At 41.1% G+C, this 24,743-nt stretch overlaps 1 protein-coding gene across 2 annotated transcripts in view; it reads left to right on the top strand.

Annotated features, from left to right (window-relative positions):
- The window catches only part of adamtsl3 (ADAMTS-like 3), a 245,072-nt gene that overhangs the window by 125,392 nt on the left and 94,937 nt on the right, over positions 1-24,743 (top strand). For both annotated transcript variants that reach the window (XM_048183676.1, XM_048183677.1), the window contains 3 exons: positions 3,620-3,665; positions 5,878-6,114; positions 14,187-14,313. In XM_048183676.1, the coding sequence (XP_048039633.1) occupies positions 3,620-3,665; positions 5,878-6,114; positions 14,187-14,313 (410 nt within the window). The remainder of the gene's footprint in view (positions 1-3,619; positions 3,666-5,877; positions 6,115-14,186; positions 14,314-24,743) is intronic.

The raw sequence follows: 24,743 nt of genomic DNA, 5'->3' as shown, positions 1-24,743 counted from the left end.
GTTTCTTGAGCAACAAATGATCATATTAGAATGATTTCTGAAGGATCATGTGACTGAAGACTGGAATAATGATGATGTAAATGATTCTCATGATTGGTTCCAGTTGTCATCTGTTGTATTGGTATAAAGCTCACAAAAACAAATAAATTAGAAGAGCAGTCTTTGATCCAAACTCACTCAGGAAAACAGACTTCACAACACTTCAATTTAGACGTAGACAGGACAAATGAACTCAGGAACACAAGGAGAATATATACAAGACCGAACGAGGAACTAATGAGTTAATTAATTAGACAACAGGTGAACAGAATGCAACAATCAAACACACTGGGAAAACTGGGTCAAATGACAGGAACACTGAAAACACAATGAAACAACGTAACTCTGACACCAGTATATTGCATAAATGCAAAAGAGGCTAAAAAGCCATATGCCCAATAATAAACATTCAATTAACTCAGGTCCACCAAAGCGTTTTTAGCAAGCTGAAAAAACGCCTGGTGCTCTTCTGAAAATGGCCAGTTGGTGGCGCTTGAGAGTGCTTTTGAGGTGCAGCGTTTTTCCAGCTGAGACGCTTTGTTTGCTATGATGATTTGAAATATCCACAGCAGGAAAGTGTTACTAGTATCTCATTTTGAAGAATATTACTGAATATAAAAAAGCAGCAACCAGCAATATTAACTTGTGAAAGTAGTTGTACAATAAGGATGATTGGTCGGTGTAGTATTTTACCCATCTGCCATTGGACAGCTGGGTAAAAGTAGTCTTAGGCTGAATGTCTGATGAATACGGCACACAAAATTGGAGACACTTCAGGAGTTTCAAAGTCGTCATCTGATTGGTTGAATTCTACAGGATTTCTGGGAGACGTGTGTGTCGCGTTCTTTAATGGTCTACCTGGAAATAAAGATGTCATGATGCCAAACCCACTCATGGAAAAGGAAAGACGTCATGTTTACAACTGTGACAATGAGCGCTTATCAGGATCAACTAAACACTAGATTTTAAGTATGTGAAGTAATTAAAGTTCGTGGCATAGGCTCTTTAAAATACATCTAAAGCTGCGTTTCCACCAAAATTACCCAGAACAATTTGTCCCAGGAACTTTTTTTTACCCCAGACCTATTGCTAGCTGTGTTTCCATAGCGGTCTTAAAGGGATAGTTCACCCAAAAATGAAAATTTGATGTTCATCTGCTGACCCCCAGGGCATTCAAGATGTAGGTGACTTTGTTTCTTCAGTAGAACACAAATTATGATTTTTAACTCCAACCGCTGCCGTCTGTCAGCCCTATAATGTGGGTCAATGGGAACTTCTTTTATAAGAGTAAAAAAAAACTTGCATAGACAAATCCAAATTAAACCCTGCGGCTCATGACGACACAATGATGCCCTAAGACACGAAACAATCGGTTTGTGTGAGAAACCGAACAGTATTTATATAATTTTTTACCTCTAAAACACCACTATGTCCAACTACGTTCAGCACTCGGTTAGTGAGGTCTGATCGCGCTCTGACAATGGCAGTGATGTCTCGCGCATATACTTCAATGAGTGCTAGACATTACTTCTGTTGTCAGAGCGCGATCAGACCTCACTAAGCGAATGCTGAACGCAGTTGGACATAGTGGTGTTTTAGAGGTAAAAAATGATATAAATACTGTTCGGTTTCCCACACAAACCGATCGTTTCATGTCTTAGGGCATCATTGTGTCGTCATGAGCCACAGGGTTTAATTTGGATTTGTCTAAGCAAGTTTTATTTACTCTTATAAAAGAAGTTCCAATTGACCAACATTATAGGGCTGACAGACGGCAACGGTTGGAGTTAAAAATCATCATTTGTGTTCTACTGAAGAAACAAAGTCACCTACATCTTGGATGCCCTGGGGGTAAGCAGATGAACATCAAATTTTCATTATTGGGTGAACTATCCCTTTAAGTACCATTTAGATAGTCCGGTGACATAGGACTGCGCACGACTTTCCAGTTCCCACTGGATTTCGTCCTCCGCATATAAGCTTAATAAAGCCTGAACCTCGTCGTCGGTCCATCTGTCGTATTTTTTAAACTCCATTGTTGATTTGAATAGCAAACAACTCTTACTGCATGCACCGCAACAGACTTTAGAAAATGATGGTTGAAATAAAATGCTGCGTGAACTCAACCAATCAGCATGTTCAGCGCCCAAGTCCCACCCACGAAAGTTCCTGAACTTTGAAAAGTACTTCTTAGCGAGGAGGAATTTTTTTACCCGGAACTTCATTTAGACCCTGATTCCTGCGGTGAAAACACACCGAGTACCACCACAAAATTCCTTGTTCCTGGGGAAAGTTCCTGTGGTGGAAATGTGGCTTAAGAGCTTCACATACCACTCTGTTATTGTATGGACATCGACTTTACATTTTCACTCCCCTAAACATGACGTGGAACAAAACAAACTGTGATTGGTTGCTTTATATGTCAGTCAGAGGACCTCTGGGCAGTTCTTCACCAATGAAAGCTGCTATGGAGTCTGCCGTCAATCTGAAGGTCTGGCTACGCGGGACTAAGTAGAAAGTGACAGTGACGAGAGCTCTGCGTTTTACCCAAAGCTGAACAGTTTTCAACTCTCATTTTCGTCAGAATGCCTTTACAAACGATTTACACAAAAATTCATTTTGCTAGTGGATGATAACTGGACTAGGGATGCACCGATATGAAAATTTTGGCCAATACCGAAAACTGATAATTCTTTATATTTAAAAGTCGATAACTGATATATTGGCCGACAAATCTAAATCCAAATTGTTGTATAATTAAAAAACAAAAACAAAAACAAAAGTCTCACCATTAAAGGCCAAAGTGCATACTGCAGTATTCTCTAAATATAAGCTAGTATTCCATTCTGAATGGTTTCGCTCAAGGGCAGGATGATTGCAGAGAGAGATTCTGATCTTAATAACAGTCTGGTTGCATCTTCCTTCCACCCCTCAGAAGTCTCGTGATGTGAACCTTTTCTGTTTAGGGAGATTGCTGCTCTTCTGAACGGAATTAATAAGCTAAAATATGATAGGCTAATGTTTTTAAGCTGAGTTAATATGACATTTAATAAAAACCCAATATCCTGTTGTCCTTTTGTGTGGTTTTCTTTTTTATTTCTGTCTCTAAACATCCTTTTTTCAAAACACATTGCTGCATATTTCATACAGCTGTAGCTACATTTAAATTTTTTGGTGCCATCATAGATAATCACAAGTTGCAAATAATTTCCTTTTTTATTATTATTATTTTTTCTTTTATTTTCATGCACGTCTACTGACTTGACAGTGTTGTTGTTATTACCTGACTGGCAATCTAAGTGCAAAATATTTGACAATAGAAAATAATGTTTTGTTGAAGGAATTTATTTTTCAGTATGCTGTAGCATGCATTCATTTTATGTTCTCTAGAAGCCAACAAAGAACCTCACAAGCGAGTGGGAAAAAATGATCAGGAGCCGGTCTAAAAGTGATTGCTGTAGGGACAAATAATAGGGTGTTTCCTTTCCCCTTGATACAAAAGATGGAGCAGCTGTACCACAAAGAAGAACAATGACTATGTAACATATCTGATTTTGTTTTTTTGTGTTTGTTTTGACAGGAACTGTGAAGGCAGAAACATCCGCTACAGAACGTGCAGCAACACAGTAAGTCAGTATAATATGTTATGAGGCCCACCAAGAATCTGTAGAAGTGCCACAGATTTATATAGAATTTGAATGCCTGTCGTTCATAAAATTATATGTTTGTTCGTTTATTAGATATTTGGACTAATTTTGGTTAGAGTGTAGCACTCGCAGCTCCATTTGACACAGTTTAACACCATTCATTTAGTGGAATTCCACAGATTTTCCCTGAAAGTTAGCACAGAAAACACTACAAAAGTCTGCAGATTAATCCCAGTTTACTCAAGGGGGATTTAACCAATTTTGCAGTGTATTTTAAACATCTTTCAAGTAAGCAATGAGGTACTCGAGGCTAGTGCTGTATCGTGAATAAGTCACGGCTGAAGGGCGTTGTTAGGCACAACGCGAAGCGGAGTAAAATCACTAAAAGCCTTCCTTCCGCCGGAAAAAAATAGTCCCTGATTGTGAACAGCAACAGAAGTTACATTATTACGCCATTAGATGGCGGCAAATATTTTCTTTATGAGGGTGTCAGTCAGTAGCGAAGACTTTTACATTGAAATGACTGAATTGAGTATGGAACAAGACGCAAATTTCATCCGTCCCATCCGAATAGGGCTTTAGTTTAAAAAATATATATATATATGTGGAATGAAATGATTTTCATGACATTTGATAGGGTTAGTTTACCCAAAAATGAAATTTCTCTCATCATTTACTCACCTTCATGTCATTCCAAATCTGTAAGATCTTCATTCATCTTCATAACACAAATGACGATATTTTTGATTAAGTCCGAGAGGTTTTTGACCTCCCTATACACAGCAATGTCATAACCAATTTCAAGGCTCCAAAAGGGAGTAAAGACATTGTTAAAATAGACCATGTGACTGCAGTGGTTCAACCTTAATGTTATGAATGCATTGTGGTGCTCACGTGTACAGCGTCAGCCAATACTGAGCCTGACGTAGAACACGAAAGCGCTGCACTGCATTTACTGTGTCAGCTGCGTAAGAGACTGACATGGAAAAGAAGAAATTGTTGAATAAAGTTGTTATTTTTGTTTTGTTTTTGTACACAAAAAGTATTCTTATCGCTTCATAACATAAAGGTTAAACCACTGTAGTCACATGAACTATTTTAACAATGCCTTTACTACCTTTCTGGACCTTGAAAGGTGCAGTGACGTTGCTGCCTATGTGTAGTTCAGAAAGCTCTCGGATTTCATCAAAAATATCTTCATTTGTGTTCTGAAGATGAACGAAGGTCTTACGGGTTTGGGACAACATGAGGGTGAGTAATTAATGACAGAATTTTCATTTTTGTGTGAACTAACATTCTTTTTCTTATGCAAGTGAAGTACATTTTCTATTCGCAAATTATTTATTCACTCTTAAACTCCTTAGTCAAACGCCTCGAAAAAAGTGAAAATAAACAGTAATGTTACGCAACCAGAATTGTTAAGTGGGATCAGAACCAGAACTTTGCTTTATGATTCAGTCAATAGTCCCCAACTGCTCTGAGAGCTGTTAGATGCCCATGCGTCTCAAGGACCATTTTAATCAAAAGCCAGTGTTTTTCTACCATTGAAGTGGTTTCATCTGCAATCACATTCCTCCTTCACCCACAATTCCAATCAGAGCCATCTGGGAAAGATTCCCAGCATAACATTTATCCCATTTCCGTCAAAACAGTGAGAACCGATGCTTGGTTTTGCCTGTCCGGCCTTATAATTGCCGTTGATGAGGTTCATTGTTGAATTGTTCTTTTTATTTCCATTACTGATCCTGACGTTGAAGACTTGTCATTTGTAATCGCTCTATCCGATGGAGACGCTTCGGTCACGGGCATCACTGATGATCTTTGCACATGGGGCTTTCTGAGCCGATCGAATGATTAAATGAGTTCAGAGTCCCAAGCTCTAGAGGAAGAGCTGTGGTTTTCTTCGGTGCACAGGAGATGACATAGGAAATATTGTGTTTCAAAACATGGAGGCTTGCCACAGTTCAATTACACTGTCACCATTCGTTAATGCACCCGGTCATCTGCATATGCTTTATGATGTTTCGCATGCGGTCACGATTTAATCTTACCACATAGAAAATAATATTTCCAGTGTCGTTGTCAGGTCAGCTGATACTTTTGGGTCTTTTAAATGTCAGTGTATCATTATATTATAGTCAAAAATGTGAAAAATATCTGATAGCTGCCAAATTTGCTTGCTTTCAATCAGGACTGTCCTCCGGAGTCAGGTGACTTTAGGGCTCAACAATGCTCCGCCCACAATGACATCAAGTACCAGGGACAAACCTACGAGTGGATACCTGTGACGTACGACTCTATTTCACCCTGTGCCCTCCGATGTCAGGCCCGGGGGAAAAGCCTGGTGGTGGAACTGGCACCCAAAGTGTTGGACGGCACTCGGTGTAAAGCGGACTCTCTGGATATGTGTATCAGTGGGATCTGTCAGGTAACCATTACTGAATGAACTTAAGCCACCTAAGCTGCCAGTGATGCACCCTATGAGTTTGAAATATCAGTGCATTACATTATAAGAGTGGGCACTATAGTGAGCATTAGTTTTTTTCTATGCACAGTTGTTTCTTTAAAGTGATACTTCATGCAAAAATAAAAATTCTGTCATCATTTGCTCACCCTCATGTCGTTCCAGACACATCAGACTTTGGTTGGTCTTTGAAACACAAATGAAGATTTTTTTAATGATATTTGAGAGGTTTCTGTCTCTCTATTGAAAGTCCAAGTAACCAAAACGTAGAAGATCCAAAAAGGTCATACAGGCTTTGTAAAATGAATCTGTATGGATTCATTCATTTTATATGGATATCATTTAAAGTGATCGTATCTCTTCACAAGACTTGAATTAAATGACTTGATTCATATGGATATATTTTACATCACCTTTATGATCTTTTTGATGTTCTAAGTTTTGGTTACATGGACTCTAAATGGTTGCACAGAAAACTCTCAGGTTTTGTTAAAAAATCTTAATTTGTGTTTCAAAGATGAACCAAAATTTGATGTTTTTGAATCAACATGAGGGTGATTAAATTATGACAGAATTTTCATTTTTGTGTGTACTATACCTTTAAGGTCTTTATGACGAAGCAAAATCACTTACCCTTCATGATTTGTTTTATGCAAATTCATGATATTTGTTAAATACCATGTATTTATAAATCATAGGTTGTTTAAAAGTAATGCATGTATATTTAGTAATACTTATCCACTGGTACAAGAGAAAGAAGAACTTTTGTCATCAGTTTGATCATCAGTTGTTTATTTGCTCAGTTTTGGCTGTTTTTGTACTTGTTTCTGGCTTAGATTTGTGAGATGTCATAAAAATGGCTGTCCAGCGGAAGTAGGAGCTTACCAGGTGCACTTGAACGCAGTATGAGATGGCAAAACTCCCAGAAAACCAAAAGTTCTGTTAGAAATTTAAATCTGAAAATGTTATTTATATATAAGTCTACTTAAGTGAGCATTTACAGCGCTTAAGTTAAGACCTCTGTCCTTTAAAGTACAGTCTAGGCTTGTTGATGAGGTGAAAAACGTTCTTCTGAAGCCAGAGTCACTTAGCATTTACGAGGGAGAATTCTTGACCTTTTAGGCCCTGTTCTGACATGCATTACAGTAATATTAGGACAATGAGAATAAGCTTTACAGCTTTATCCATTTCTTTTCCTGAATGTATTTGGATCTGATCTCCATCCACTGGAGTTACCAAACCATCTGCTTCTGCCATAGTATCAGTCTTTTTTTATTGCGTGTCCAAAAGCTTAATGTTATTGTTTGATGGTACTGACGCCAACAGGTTTTCCATTCTGGATATTTTTAACTGCTCAGCTCACATTTCCTAAAAAAAAAATATAAAAAACTTGTAGCTGAAATGAAAAGATAATGAAATAACGACCATAAACATAGGAAAACCATCTCTCTTTTTCAGTGTTACATATGTGGGGATTTGGGGTATATTTAGGTCACGATTCTGCCATATTAATCTCAGTTCTGTGTCCTCGTGTGAGCAAAAGAGAGAAAGAGGCCGAATCAACAGAAAGACAGGGGTTGAGTTTCCATTTGACCATGGCTCCAGTTTAGGAAGTTAAGAATGCAGGATTTCCAAGAAGAAGTTTCTTGGAAACTAACAAACAGTAATTACTTCTGTTGAAAGCTTGCATACATATTGATTTTGCACTAATTTAGCATTCATTTCACAAATAATGCACCTAGAGCTTGAATAACTTATGTTTTTAAAGTTTACTTTGCTATATTTGATGAAAAGCTTAACGGCTAACTTGGATCACTCATGTCTTGATAACCAATTACATTACAGCCTTGACATCATTGGATTTTGTTCAGTGTTGTGCGACAGTCAATCACTGTTTGCAGATACCATAGAAAGATGAGAAGTGCCCTAAACTCAATCATTCCTGCCAAGTCAAGTGATGAGCAATTTTTGTCTATACTCGCTGGGAAATAAAATTGGGAATTGTCTGCATAACAGTGATAAGATGTGCTGTATTTCTAAAAAAATTAAAAATAAGGCCTAGGGGAAGCATGTACAATGAAAATAACAAGGGTCCTAAAATTGACCCTTGAGGTTCTCCACATACACCACATGTTGCTGAGCTGATGTAGAAGAGAAGTTTCCTAAATTTACAGAGAATGTCCTTTCTTTTAGATCGGAGGAAAACCACTGGAGGGTGGTCGCGCAATTGTCCGTGACATCTCTTAAAAACAGTGTGTAAACTCCAAATGGAATGTTTAAGAGCAAACATGTTGAAGATTACCGATGGACTGTCGACTCATTAAATGATAAGCTATTTCCTCAAAAAAGTGGTTTATTCAGCGTAGTGAAGCCTCTCCTATGTTGACATCCATTAAAAAAAAACATCCTCTTTTCACCTCTGCAGGCTTGCCTTCAAGATGCTTTGACAGTGATCCCCAGTGTTGGGCACGTTACTATGAAAAAGTAATTAGTTATAGTTACTAGTTACTTCTCACAAATAGTAACTGAGTTAGTAACTGAGTTACATCATTATAAAAGTAACTAATTACCAAGGAAAGTAACTATTGCGTTACTTTAAAAAAAAAAAAAAAAAAATCAAATGTGTCAATTAACTTGGATGCCCCCGATATTAAATATTAAAATAAATTATTATTTGTTTAAAATTATGTTTTAAATTAATCTATTTGTTTATGAAAAGTGAACAACATGAGTAAGATAGGATACATCATAAGATGCGCAATATATCGGGAGACATGGAGTGGGTCAGACGTGATTTTGAGCACTTCATTAAGTTTTGTTTTGTAGAAAGCCTTTCTTTAAAGTGAATTTCATCTTGTAAAAATTGTATCTTAATTTTAATCAATGTTTCATTGACCAATTGCCTGGATTTAATAAATAAGAAGCAAATATAACAGAAAATATAATCATGACAATATAATCATGGCGCCGGCGCGATCACTTGCACGTGAACTGGAGCGCGTCTTACAGGCTAAATGATCCGAAACTCAGCGGCTGCTTGCCTCACAGACATGAGAAATATATCTATAGAAAGCTTGAAATGTCTACTTTTAAATGAAATAATTAAACATGAAAAGAAATAGGTTACTCTCTGATTATGTAATCTGAATGAAATGTGCATTTTCTCTCTAAGAGCGTCCAGTGAGATGATGAGAGTCAGCAATGTCAACTTCATCTTTGCAGCCGACACAGATTCAGAAAACATTAGTTTATTAATAAACAATTAAAATGTCTCCTTGCTGTTTTTGTCACATTCATAATCATTACTTTTGCCGGTTCTTTATGGCAAGCTTTATATATTATTATATATTTATATATGCGCTTGAGTGCTATATAGCCTATATTACGTAAACGCTCATTATTATGGTTTATTCTCTCCAGTATTTAAGAAATCAAATTAATATAAATGTGATTAGTCTAGTAATGGCTTAAATGAACAACTACTAGTCCAACACACACACCAGAGAAAAAACTTTGCAGCTCCTATGACTGAGAGAGAGCTTACGCGGATGAAAACCGCTTCAGTGAGCTCAATTATAGTAACGCAGCATTTTTTTGTCAGTAACGGTAACGGGGGAAAAAGTAATTAGTTTAATTACTCGTTACTGAAAAAAGTAACACCGTTAGTAATGCCCTTTATTTATAACGCCGTTATTATATCTTTATTAGTTTATGATAGTGTTGTCACGATACTGGAATTTTCCTCGAAAAATATCAATATTCGATGCCATTTTCGATACCACGAGGGAAAACTGCCAAATATACTGACATACAGTTAATTTGTTGTTATCTAATATTTTTTTGATAATTTGGATAATTTTGTTGAAATAGCTTACACACAGGCTTTATTTGAATCATTTAACTACATTTACAAAAAAAAAGACAAGTGAACAGTCAGTAATAATGTAAGAACAAATAAACAAATTGCAAATGATAGCACAAATAAATAGAATAAAATAAAGAGACAAATTAAATAAACATGGCTTTTAAGTTTTTCAGGTGGGTCTAACAGTAGTGTTCAGGTAAGAAATAATACAGAAATGAAAGTAATCAAATGTAAAACAACACTTTACTTAATTGTAAAATTAAATACAGATTAATGCTTACAATTAAAGTTACAAAAGTTATTCAGTCAAGAGCAGCGAGTGATTTTCTCTGCCTTTTGTTCTCTGATTAACCTGACAGACAGCAGCAGGTTTATTAGGCTGCTGTCACTTTAAGAGCTAATGCACGAATCCAATGTAGGCTGTGACACAACATACACTTTATTTCTCAACTATTTACATTCCTAAACTGACTGTGTTTACCTGAAAACTGTGCAAGATGTTATTGACATAATGCTGTATGTATTTGACCGTTTAAGCGCAATAAGCCTTGAAAAAGAGCTCAATTTGGTTCTCGCGATCTGTTTCTCGCGATTTCCCTTAAATAGATCAGTGGTGTGTGAGCGTTTGGTTGTGAATGCAAAACCTGCAGGAATGACTAAAATTATGCGCAATACAAGCACTATTCAACCGGAGCGAATGAGACAAGTAAGTGACAGGAGGTGGTGTGTGTCAATTCACTGTCGGAGAGAAGAGAGAGTGAGAACACGCAGCTGATATCAGTGTATCTATACTGCAGAAAAGGAGTACTGGAACCGTTTCAGATATTTCAGTATCGACGCATATAGAAATATCAATATTTTTGACAACACTAATTTACGATTTGTTTAACGGTCATATCTAATGCGTTATTGGATAGATCTGTTAAACAAAACAAAAAAAGTAAACGGTAAATGGAAAAGTATTATAGCGTCGCCAGTTGAGCAGAAATAGATAATCATGTTTCGCTTGGTCCCTTCAAAGTTGCTTTGGATTTCCTCCTCAGCGTAAAGGTTGAGAAGTTCCTGGACCTCGGTGTCAGTCCATCTATTGCAGTTTTCATGTTCGTGGAGTAAATATATAGGTTATAAACTGTGTTTACACAGCTTTTTAAAAAAGGCAGTGTAGTAAGGTTAGTTGATACGGGAAGAAGGAGGCGGGAACTGGTGAACGTTTAAACAAACTTTAATATTCAAAATAAACAACAAATATCCCGGCAGACCCTCATGGACGTCTACCGGCCACGCAAACATAATAAAACATAACATAATAACCAGGTATAGGTCCTCTCTCGTCATTCATTGTTGTTGCTCCCCTTTTATGCTTCCGGAACTCCTCTGTGAGCGATTCGAGACCGGTGCAACGCGCAGCTGACGCTCGTTAACACTCGCTCCGTTCCCTCATGGCTTTCGCCTGCCACGAGACTGCGCTCTACTCCCCCCGTGGCCTGTCTCGGCGGCCGCAGCACCTGGGGGTAAGGACAGTCGAGACGAGAAAAAAGGAGACGGAAGCACGGGGAGCGACAGACGAGAGAGGGAAGAGAGGAAAAACAAAATTCTTGGTCCTGTTCCCGGACACATTGCCGCTCGGTATTCAGCCAGCCGAGAGGCTCTTCCTTGCGGTGCCATGCGATTGTACTGGACACTCGGTGGACGGCTTGATCCTCCTCTGCTCCCTGGTGGCTGGTGATGGCTCCTCCGGCTGAGGGCACCTGGCAGTGAGTTCCCTGTTCCCTGCTCCTCCCCTTCATGGCGGACCGTTGCAGGCTCCGGCCCACGGTGAATGGCGGCGACTCCTCCGCTCCCTCTTGGGTGGCAGCCACCTCACCTTGACCAAGTGTCACGTATTGCACACAAAGACAAGATGGTAAAATCCAAGCACAGCTTTAATGGGATAATCCAAACACATAATCCAGGAAACAGGCAAGGGTCAAACTCCACAGAAACAGTCCACAAAAACAGAAAGCCAGAGATACAAAAGTGCACGTAACATAATACAACAAACCACAAACAAAGACAGAAACAACTGAGTATAAATAGACAGAACACTAATTGCAAACTCAAAACAGCGGGTGCAATGAAAGATAATGAGTCCAGGAAGTGGGTTATGGGAAATGAAGTTCCGAGTGATGAAAACCAAGAGTCCAGATTGGAGTGCCCTCTAGTGGCAGACAAGGGCACTCCCAATAATGATCATGACACTCAGGAGCACGGCAGGAAGCTCTCCGTTCCACTTGCTGTATGCTTGCTCCAACACCACCGCCTTGGGCAGCCACTCGTGGTCTTCAGTCTTCCACGCTGCCCGACCTCCTCAGCACTGCGATCCCCCTCAGCAGCGAGGGCTCTCCGACAGCATGTCCCTCCTTTTTCCCCCGGGTTTTGGCACCAATGTAGTAAGGTTAGTTGATACGGGTAGAAGGAGGCGGGAACCGGCAAACGTTTAAACAAACTTTAATATTCAAAATAAACAAACAACAATACGAAAGTAAAGGCCACACAAACATAATAAAACATAACATAAAATCCAGACCTGTTCCTCTCTCATCCTTCAATGTTGTCGCTCCCCTTTTATGCTTCTGGAGCTCCTCCGTGAGAGATTCAAGACCGGTGCAAAGGTCTCGAATCTTGCGCCACCGGCCTTGTGGCTCTTGCCCTCCCTACTTGTCACAGGCTTGTACCGGTGTTTCGCATGCTGATGGTTCCTATTGAGCTAGGTTAGACCCTACTCTGAAGTAGGAGCTAATTTAGTCCCCCAAAAGGCATTCCTAAAACTAAAATCACTCCTTCCTGTGGTGCGAACATGCCAAAACACGGTTACTTCTGCCAATAGTTATAGGAGGAACTGTGAAACCGTTCATCCAGTGTGAAAGTCACTATTTACTGTCATATATTTACCCCAAAATGACTGACTTTCTTTTCTCCCCATGAAAGTAGTCCATACAACTTGCACACAATATTCCAAGTCCTCATTAGCTTTGTGTGAGGAACAGGCTGGAACAAGTCATAATTCACTGAAAATCTTAAAAAAATCTCTTTTGTGGTCTTGAGTTTATTTAAAAATGGCACATAAAAGGCATGTTCTGCCAGGTTTGACATTGCTCTTGCATGTTTCAGAACTGAATGTGATGTGCCAGTTTGAATAGGTAGAGTATGAATTCAGGGTTATGAGATTTGAGAGCTACACCAGAGAAAACAACATTTTAACCAAATTACGGATTAAATTTAAAGGTGTTTATCTATTCCTCACACAAAGCTTATCGTATGGCTTTGGGAAGACTTGTTTTGAAGTCATACAAGTTTGGAACAGCATGACGTTAAGTAAATGATGACAAAATTTTGGGGTGAACTTTCTCAGAGTTATCTAAATGTTTAAAGAAACACGTAATAAACTCTAACCAAACCATATAGAATTATCAGAATTGAAAGCAGTACTGCACGGTAACTGAATTCTACAGTGTTGATGAAACTTCTCTTGAGTTGCTCCTACTTTGACCTCAGCCCGTGTGAGTATTAGGTAAATTGGCGTAAATGAAGCTTGTCTGTTTACTTGTGCTTGTTTACCAGAGCTACTGCTGTTTGCTTTCTCTGGCTACTTTCCCTATTGCCCTGCTAGTGTAAACAGAATTTTGCATTAAAACTGGGCAGCTTTTCTTGCACAGATGGCAGATTCTTTGCACAGCATCACTGTCACTAGCACAGATTTCTGGGTAAATATTGAGGATACTGGGAGCGAACTTGAGCGCAAGGGATGAAAACCTGTGAAAAATGATTCAGTATTCTCTTAAGTTTTATATGTTGGCTGTCCATGAATTTTTATGATGCTAGTTAGAGTTTAAACATTGTAGTTTGGAGCCGTGCTGTGCCAGTGGCCAGTGCATTCATTTTACAGTCAGTTTCTGTTCTGTTATGGAGGAAGCATGATTTTTTTGGTTGAGGTCCTGCAATCAGGTGCTCTGGGGATGAATCAGGAAAATGTTCACTACAAAATGCTGTAGTGGATAATGAGCCTAATTTGGAGAGTAAGTCAAGTCTCAAGTCATTTTTTCTGACTTGAGTGCAACTTGACTGCCATTCTATGTCCTTTCTGTCTCATTTTGCCTTTTTTTCTGAGTGATTCCTCTGTCATTTATTACAGGAAGTTGGCTGTGACAGACAACTGGGGAGCAATGCTAAAGAGGACAACTGTGGCGTGTGCGCCGGAGACGGTTCCACCTGCCGACTGGTCCGAGGTCAGGCGCTGCCCCACGTGTCACCTGAAGAACGTAGGTACACCCATGCATAAGCACATTCTTGCTCTGTTTGTTGATCTCAGTGACATTTGGACTGGGATTGGTTATAAAGTTAGTGTTTGAGTTTTGATTTTTGATCATATATTGTACATGATTAATACTAATATTTATTTGTCTTCATTTCTTCATGTTTAACCATTAAATCGCCAAGCTTTTAGGGAGCCCTTAAAGGATTAGTTCACTTCAGAATTCAAATTTCCTGATAATTTACTCACCCCCATGTCATCCAAGATGTTCATGTCTTTCTTTCTTCAGTCGAAAAGAAATTAAGGTTTTTGAAAAAAAAAAAAAATTCCAGGATTTTTCTCCATATAGTGGACTTCAATGGGGTTCAACGGGTTGAAGGTCCAAATGTCAGTTTCAGTGCAGCTTCAAAGGGCTCTACATGATCCCAGACGAGGAATAAGGGTCTTATCTAGAGAAACCATTGGTCATTTTCTAAAAAAAAATAAACATTATACTTTTTAACCACAAATGCTCGTCTTGCACTGCTCTGCGATGCGCCACGTATAACATAATCATGTTGGAAAGGTAGGCGGAAGGACCAAGCAAGTGTTTAGAAAGCAAACGTGCAAATATTAAGTCAAACAGCCTTTACAAAAAAAGGTAAAACAACGATATCAGAAGATTTTGAAGTTGGAGGAGAAAATGAGATGAAGTTTTTCACCCTACCGCGGTACTTCCGCCTACGTCACGAGTGACCTTTCCAACATGATTACATAATGCGTGGTGCATCGCAGATCAGTGCAAGACGAGCATTTGTGGTTAAAAAGTATATAATTTTTTATTTTTTTTATGAAATGGCCAATCATTTTTCTAGATGAGACCCTTATTCCTCGTCTGGGATCATGTAGAGCTCTTTGAAGCTGCACTGAAACTGACATTTGGACCTTCAACCCGTTGAACCCCAGTGAAGTCCACTATATGGAGAAAAATCCTGGAATGTTTTCCTCAAAAACCTTAATTTCTTTTTGACTGAAGAAAGAAAGACATGAACATCTTGGATGACATGGGGGTGAGTAAATTATCAGGAAATTTGAATTCTGAACTAATTCTTTAACACTTCTCTACAATGGTTGGTTTATAAACACTCCTCATTACAAGTTTGGCAAAATGGTTGGTTCATGTTGCATTCCCAAATGCAAGTTATCCACCTTATTCCTGACGATCCTACTGTGTTTTGAATTATGGGTTGCACTTCCGGTTTGGGGAACTTCCATTCAAAAGACTGAAATGAATCATTTCAAATCACAAGGTTGTGCTACAAATAAAGCTTATCCATCAGTTTGACTCAATGAGCTGTCAATTTTCCTTCATGTTTTATTTTTAGACATCATGAAAATAACGTTACGCTTGGTATTTTAACGTGACGTGTTTTAACAAGAATATCTACGGCAAGAGCTCTTTTCAGTCGCTGCAATCTTTTCCTCATGATTATTTTCTTTTTTCCCTTTGCATTCTGCTGTAGTGGTATGGAAAATGACAACATATACTTCACATTTATGGTCTGTTCTCCCGATTTAATTTACGATATATTCCATTAATAATTTACTGGAATGTTCGAAGAATCTCTCGTTTTTCTCCTCAAATCCTCACGTCTCTTTCCAGGTTTGTTTTCAAAGGTAAATACAATTTATTATCTGTCAAAATGACGGAAATCACTTTGAAATAGTATCACGCTGTAATGAAGAGTCTGGAGATAGCGGATCCATTTGCAGCTTTATTGTAAAAGACAGGTAAATACAGACTTGGGCTAGGCAGTGTCGTAACCGGGGACAGGCAGGAGTTCAGGGCTGGCAGCGATATACAGGGTCGGGTCACAGGCAAGGATCGAGGCAGGCGGCAAGAGTTCACAGACGATAGACAGGCAAGGTTCGGGGTAGGCAGCAAGGTTCAGCAGAGTAAAACAGTCCGGATCGTAACAATAAATCAGTCCACAAATAAACGCTCAGAAATGACCACTAGTAGCAAATCAAGACTTCGCGACTGTGTGTGTGTGTGTGCGTCTTAAATAGTGTGGTGTGATATGGTGCAGGTGGGAGGTGATCAGTCCCAGGAATGCGGGCCTCTGGGAAATGGAGTCCAAATGGGTGCGAATCAGTATTCCGGAGAGGGTTCCCTCCGGTGGTCCGGAGGATGCACCGGAGGAGCTGTATTCGTGACAGAGCCCCCACCCTGCGAGCGGCTCCAGACGCGAGGAGGCTGACGCCGGGGTCTACCACGAGGTCGTGGGGCCGGTCTCTCTGGATGCGTCCGGTGGAACTCTTCCACGAGGTTGGGGTCTAGCACATCATTAGCATTGACCCAGGATCGCTCCTCTGGACCGTACCCCTCCCAGTCTACCAGGTATTGAAGCCTCTGGCCCCGGCGCCTTGAGTCGAGCAGTTCTCGGACACGATAGGCCTCCTCGCCCTCTATCAACAGCGGTGGGGGTTGCGGCTCCTCAGCCTCCTCCGGATCCCCTCCCGGGCCCCCAGAGGGTTTCAGTAACGAGACATGAAAGGTGGGAGAAACACGGTAATTAGTGGGTAAGTCTAAACGAAATGATACTGGAGTGATTTGTTTTGTAATTTGAAAGGGCCCGACATACCTGGGACTGAGTTTTTTGCATGGAAGTCTCAATCGGAGATCCCGGGTGGAGAGCCATACCCACTGTCCCACAGCATACTGAGGTGGAGGTCGTCGGCGTCGGTTCGCCTGAATCCTTTGCCTCCTGACAGCGCGTTGGAGGTGTTGATGAGCAGCATCCCACGTCTCCTCACTTCTCTGCATCCAAGTGTTGATTGCGGGTAACTCTGAGGGTTCGCCAGACCATGGAAACAAGGGTGGTTGATACCCCAGCACACACTGAAATGGCGTCAAGCCAGTGGAGGGTTTTTGTAGTGAATTCTGCGCATATTCTGCCCACATGAGGTAACGGCTCCATTCTGTTTGTTGATGATGACAATAAGTGCGGAGGAAGCGATTAAGTTCCTGATTCATACGTTCAGTTTGACCATTGGATTCTGGGTGGTAGCCTGACGTGAGACTGATGTTAACATTCAATTGCTTGAAGAACGCCGCCCAGACTCGGGAGGTGAATTGGGGTCCCCTATCGGACACAATATCCTCAGGTAAGCCATAGAGTCTGAATACATAATTGCATAATGCTTCTGCCGTTTCGAAAGCTGTGGGTAGCTTGGGGAGCGGTATCAGTCGACATGCCTTGGAGAACCGATCTATTACTGTCAGTATTGTGGTGTTACCTTGAGAGGAGGGTAGATCCGTGATGAAGTCTATCGCAATGTGTGACCACGGCCGGTGAGGGATGGGTAATGGTTGAAGTAATCCAGCAGGCAGCTGATGATTGGTCTTGGAGATCTGGCATGCAGTGCATTGATGGATGAATTGAATAACATCTTGTGACATCGTTTCCCACCAGAAGCAGGTTCTGCAGCAGGTTGAGTGTGGCGGTGATTCCGGGGTGACCAGAACTGGGCGTGTCATGTACCTGATGCATCACTTTGTCTCGGAGGTGAGCAGGTACAAAGGTGCGATCGAGTGGACAAGTATTCGGCGGGGCTACCTGTTCATTGGCCTGTGTCAATTCTGTCATAATGTCCCACTGGACTGGAGCAAGAAGGAGAGACTCTGGAATGATGTGTTCTTCGGTTTTGTTCTGCTCGATGCATTCGGCTTGTCGAGACAGAGCATCTGCTTTGGTATTCTTAGACCCAGGTCTGTAGGTGACTTTGAAATCGAATCGAGTGAAGAACATTGCCCAACGGGCCTGACGTGGATTTAGTCTTTTTGCTGAACGTAAATATTCCAGGTTCTTGTGGTCGGTGAACACGGTGAATGGGTGTTGAGCTCCCTCCAGCCAATGCCGCCATTCCTCGAGGGCGGCTTTCATAGCTAACAGTTCTCGGTCCCCAACGTCGTAATTCCGTTCTGCCGCGGATAACTTTCGTGAGTAGAAGGCACATGGGTACATTTTCTCGGCCTCGCCCTGGCGTTGTGAGAGAATAGCACCAATACCAGTGCTAGATGCGTCCACTTCCACGATGAATGGCCGTTCTGGGTCGGGGTGATGAAGGATGGGAGCTGAAGTGAATCGGTTCTTTAACTCTTGAAATGCCAGATGTGCTTCGGGGAACCAGTGAAGACGAGAGGAGGAGCGTTTCGTCATGGATGTCAAGGGTGCCGATACACTGCTGAAGTTTCGGATGAATCGTTGGCGAAGGATAAAAGTTGGCGAAGGATAAAAGTTGGCGAAGGATAAAAGTTAGGATAAAGGATAAAAGGATTGGCGAAGGATAAAAGTTGGCGAAGCCCAGGAATCGCTGCATTTCTTTGAGGGTCTGTGGTTTGGGCCATTCCAATACCGCTCTTACTTTATTGTCATCCATAGCTACCCCATCTCTGCTGATGATGTATCCCAGGAAAGTTGTGGATGTTTGATGAAACTCACACTTTTCGGCTTTGGCATACAGTCGGTGTTTGAGCAGTCTTTGAAGCACCATTCGTACGTGTTGCACATGTTCTTCGTAGGATGCAGAGTATATCAGAATGTCGTCTATGTAGACGACCAACCCACCGATTTAGCATGTCTCGGAATACCTCGTTGATGTAAGACTGGAACACGGCTGGACTGTTGGACAGCCCGAACGGCATAACAAGGGTTTCGTAGTGGCCAGTGGTTGTGGAGAAAGCGGTTTTCCACTCGTCCCCCTCCCGGATGCGAATGAGATTATAGGCACATCGAAGATCCAATTTGGTGAAGTATTTGGCCTGTCTTAGTTGCTCGAGTGCTGCTGGTACCAAAGGAAGTGGGTAGCGGAATTTTACGGTGATGTCGTTCAAGCCCCTATAGTCAATGCAAGGGCGGAGACCCCCGTCCTTTTTCTTGACGAAGAAGAAACCGGCAGATGCTGGTGATGTAGACGGCCGGATAAATCCCTTCGCTAACTCCTCTTCGATATACTTTTGCATGGCTATAGTTTCAGGTTGAGATAGGGGAAAGATTCGACCTTTGGGAGGTGTGGTGCCCGGTATCAGGTCGATGGCACAGTCCCCGGGTCTGTGAGGAGGGAGTTCAGTGGATTTCTCTTTGCTGAAGGCCATGACCAGGTCAGAGTATTCAATGGGTATTTCTGGTTCCTCAGCAGTCTCGTTACGTACCTCCACAGCTCGAAGAGGCAATGGGCGAATTTGTTGAAGACAGTGCTCGTGACAACGTTCGTCCCAGTGAAGAATCTCCCCCTCCTTCCATGACACATGTGGGTTATGTGAGCGGAGCCAGGGTAAACCAAGGACAATAGAACTCTGTGGTGCATGAATTATGTAAAAGCGGATGGGTTCTTGATGTAAGATGCCGATTTGTAGTTTGACTTCGGTGGTGAGATGTGTAATTTTCCCCTCCCCAATGGGTCTCCCGTCTAGCGCCTCCACTGTCAGGGGAAAATGACATTGAGTTAATGGAATGCTGTGTTCCCTGGCAAAAGTGTCTGACATGAAGTTCCCTGCTGCCCCAGAGTCCAGAAGGGCGTGTGTGGCAATGCGCTGATCATTTACCAGAATCTGAGCAGGTATTTTTAAGCAGTTGGAGGAATATTGGTGGAGCGAGAGGGGACTCACCGTTGTGGACTTGGTAGCGGGAGGACGGATCGGGCAGTTATTCTTGATATGACCGGCTTGGCCACAGTAGAAACATAGATGGAGTTGACGTCTTCTCTCTCTTTCATCGGGATGTACGGGGGTATAACCGAGTTGCATGGGCTCCGGGGTTGTGTTGCTGATCGGGAGAGCTCGGCTCGAGCGCCGAGTGCGTAGCAGATTATCTATATGTATGGCTAGGTCAATGAAAGCGTCCAGAGAGCTGCCCTCATCTCTGCAGGCCAACTCAGCTTGTAAGTCCATCGTTAGGCCCCGGCGGAATAACAATTTCAAAGTATCTTCAACCCAATTAGTCTGTGCTGCCAGAGTGCGGAATTGTAATGCGTACTCGGCGGCGGTGGTTTTTCCCTGGGTCAGTGAGAGTAGTTGATCACCCGGACTCCGACCACCCTCTGCATGTTCAAACACGTCTCTGAAGCGTTGCAAGAAAGTTGTGAAAGAGGGGAATGCTGAACCGTCGTCACGCCAAATGGCGGTGGCCCAGTCCAGAGCTCTCCCCGTTAACAGTGAGCAAACAAAGGAAATGCGGCTTAAATCGGTGGGGTACATAGATGGTTGTTGGTTCACATACAAGGAGCATTGCAGTAAAAATCCCTTACATTTGCTGGGGGTTCCGTCGAACTTTTCGGGGAGTGCCAGGCGAGGATTCGAGACGGCTGGTGTCGGAGGAGTTGGGACAACAGGTGCGGCGGCCTGTGCAGCAGCAGACTCAGGCGGATTGAGGCGGAGGCTCTGGAGGGTCTTCACCAGCTCTTCGGTGAGTGAAGTGAGGCGTGAGAGCTGGTGATGGTGCATGGCGAGCTGGCTGGCTTGAGCAGTTAGTTCCGTCGAGATCTGGGCCAAAGCTGCTGGATCGGTTGGCGGCGAAGTCTTCTGTAATGAAGAGTCTGGAGATAGCGGATCCATTTGCAGCTTTATTGTAAAAGACAGGTAAATACAGACTTGGGCTAGGCAGTGTCGTAACCGGGGACAGGCAGGAGTTCAGGGCTGGCAGCGATATACAGGGTCGGGTCACAGGCAAGGATCGAGGCAGGCGGCAAGAGTTCACAGACGATAGACAGGCAAGGTTCGGGGTAGGCAGCAAGGTTCAGCAGAGTAAAACAGTCCGGATCGTAACAATAAATCAGTCCACAAATAAACGCTCAGAAATGACCACTAGTAGCAAATCAAGACTTCGCGACTGTGTGTGTGTGTGTGCGTCTTAAATAGTGTGGTGTGATATGGTGCAGGTGGGAGGTGATCAGTCCCAGGAATGCGGGCCTCTGGGAAATGGAGTCCAAATGGGTGCGAATCAGTATTCCGGAGAGGGTTCCCTCCGGTGGTCCGGAGGATGCACCGGAGGAGCTGTATTCGTGACACACGCAATGCATTTTTTATTAAGGCAAAGTAAGTTACATAATACAGATACAGTGATATTTAACCCGTCCATTATTGCTGTGGAAGGAATCGTGCTTTTGGGGTTATTCAGGGTCACTTTTACACTTTTAATTGTCCTTTTAATGTTCAATGGTGAAGGGTGAGTAGAATAATGTCATCTCATTGTACCCAGTTTAAAAAAAAAATATTGCATTCATAGTGCGAGCCCTACACTGATTGTTTACAGCTTAACGGAAGTTACACCCATAATTCTCGCAAAGCGCCATGGGGCGTAGGAATAAGGTGGATAAGTGACCCAAACTCAGAGCGGATGAAGAGATAAAGCAGCATTTAATGTGAACTGCTCCGATATGACACACTGAAAGCACTGGATCATGAGCTTTTCATGTGGTAAAGATGTGCTTCACTCTGAAACACACAGTGCCATTTGATAATCACACTAAGCCATATAACGATTTTGGTTTTATTCCAATTAACCAAGCTGCTCTATATATATGCCTTTTTTTTAAGTTTATTGCTGTATCAAATCAAATAATCCTCAAGGTTCAGAAACACTAAAGCCATAAACGGTTGTGTTTTAGGCAGTCTTACATTCCCTGTGGTCTTCAGTTAGTACAGGCATTGGCAACTTTATTAGCCTGCTTAATTTATATGATTGCCAGCAGTCGGATTGTTTGCATTCTGGGGCTGAAGATAGAGTTATTGATTCCCTTTAAAGCGTGTGAGGGAATCTCAGTCCATTTGTGAGAAATAACACACTTCATTCTGTGGCTCTTGCTTGTAAATAGCTAGTTGTCATTTATTTAAGATTATTACCCAAATACTCAGTTTGTGTTTCTGTCTGCTGGGCAAGCATTTGGTTTTTAGGCAGGACGCCATTGCTGAAATCATGTCTGTTTAAAAATATCAAATAACCAAACTGTTTTATATAACAACCACACCCCAAATTAATTAAGACAGCTAATTTTTATTTCTGCACGAAGAATGTTGCCTTTAAACATGCCAGCCTGAGAAGCGCAAGGCTATTTCTGTGGCACTTTACAGCATTCGTGCCTTGAGTTTTATATTGGTTTTGGTAGATTCTGCAGAGTCTTGTGTTTGATGGCTGCTGAGGATTTTTCCTTATCCAAAAATTCCTTTGTCTTACAGCAGTGTGCTCAAATGGCTCTGATTACGGCTCTGTTCCAAATCCTAGCGAGTTGCGTAGGCAGCTTTTTAAGCCATCATAGACACACTCCCCACACAAAGCCTGTTCCAAAGCGTAGGTAGCATGACTTTGCTGCCTTCTAAGATAACTTTGGCAACATCACATGTGTCCTTTGAGGAAAATGCATTGCGAGATGGATAATACAAGACAAGTTAATTAAAATATACAGTACCATTCCAACGTCTATAAAATGTGTAGTGTTTTGGAAAGAAGTCTCTTATGCTCATTAAGGCTGATCAAAAATACAGTAAAAACAGTAAAATTGTGAAATAATATTACAGTTTAAAATATGTGTTTTCTATTTGAATATATTTTAAAATGTAATTTATTCTTGTAATCAAAGCTGAATTTTCAGCATCATTACTCCATTCTTCAGCAGGGTTATTCCTGCATTGAAAATATTTTGGTGGCCACCAAAATTAAACTTTGTCCCACAAAATATTTGATACCCGCTGATATCTGGCTGCTTTAAAATGTTCTTGTGGGTGTTTGTGTAAGCTCTCTGTGAACAGCATCAAATGTTTCTATTTACAGCATGTTTTTACAGCGTTGAGCCTTGCAGCCAATCACAGACATATCTGTTGAAGATGTGAATGCAATGGCCAATCAGATGTGTTTAAGTTAGTCAGAATCTGCTCAGTGCCGCTCAAAATGGCTGGGTTTTTGTTTTCTACATGCCTGTGAATGCTTTCATTATAACCAACAAAGTACACTCAAAAAAATGCTGGGTTAAAAACAACCCAAGTTTGGTTGAAAATGGACAAACCCAGCGATTGTATTGTTTTAGCCCAGCGGTTGGGTTAAATATTTGCCCAACCTGCTGGGTAGTTTTATTTAACCCAACTCTTGTTTAAAAATGACTATATGGCTGGCTTAAAATGAACCCAGAATAGGTTGGAAATTAAAAATCAGACACATAATTACTAGAGGCAACAATAATAATCAAAAGGTGAACATTTATTAATAAGCAATTTAATACATGTTGATTGTTTAAAGGTGCCATAAAAATTAAAATTGTATTTACCTTGGTATAGTTGAATAACAAGAGTTCAGTACATGGAAATGACATACAGTGAGTCTCAAACTCCATTGCTTCCTCCTTCTTATGTAAATCTCACTTGTTTAAAAGACCTCAGAAGAACAGGCGAATCTCAACATAACACCGACTGTTACGCAACAGTCGGGATCATTAATATGTACGCCCCCAATATTTGCATATGCCAGCTCATGTTCAAGGCATTACACAAGGGCAGGACGTCTGGAGCTGCACAGCTGAATCATCAGACTAGGTAAGCAAGCAAGGACAACAGCGAAAAATGGCAGATGGAGCAATAATAACTGACATGATCCATGATAACATGATATTTTTAGTGATATTTGTAAATTGTCTTTATAAATGTTTCGTTAGCATGTTGCTAATGTACTGTCGTTTATTACTGTATTCACTGAGACGAGCCGTCGCTATTTTCATTTTTAAACACTTGCAGTCTGTATAATTCATAAACACAACTTCATTCTTTATAAATCTCTCCAACAGTGTGTAATGTTAGCTTTAGCCACGGAGCACTATCAAACTCATTCAGAATCAAATGTAAACATCCAAATAAGTACTATACTCACATGATCCGAAGCATGCATGCAGTATGCATGATGAACATTTTGTAAAGGTCCATTTGAGGGTTATATTAGCTGTGTGAACTTTGTAAATGCACTGTATTATAGTCGAGAGCTCCGGGGGCGGGGAGCGCGTGATTTAAAGGGGCCGCAGCTTGAATCGGTGCATAGTTAATGATGCCCCAAAATAGGCAGTTAAAAAAATTAATTAAAAAAAATCTATGGGGTATTTTGAGCTGAAACTTCACAGACACATTCAGGGGACACCTTAGACTTATATTACATCTTGTGAAAAAACGTTCTAGGGCACCTTTAATTATTATTCATTAAACTTATTAATAAATGTTCATTTCATTTGTTCAACCTATTTTGGGTTAATTTTAAGCCAGACATACAGTAATTTTTAAACAATAGTTGAGTTAAGTAAAACTACCCAGAAGGTTGGGTAAACATTTAACCCAACCACTGGGTTAAAACAACCCATTTGCTGGGTTTGCCCATTTTCAACCCAACTTGGGTTGTTTTTAACCCAGCATTTTTTTAGAGTGTA

Source organism: Megalobrama amblycephala, linkage group LG3 (assembly GCF_018812025.1).
Source record: "Megalobrama amblycephala isolate DHTTF-2021 linkage group LG3, ASM1881202v1, whole genome shotgun sequence".
NCBI classification, from domain to species: domain Eukaryota; kingdom Metazoa; phylum Chordata; class Actinopteri; order Cypriniformes; family Xenocyprididae; genus Megalobrama; species Megalobrama amblycephala.
This window is presented reverse-complemented; position numbering and strand designations above follow the sequence as displayed.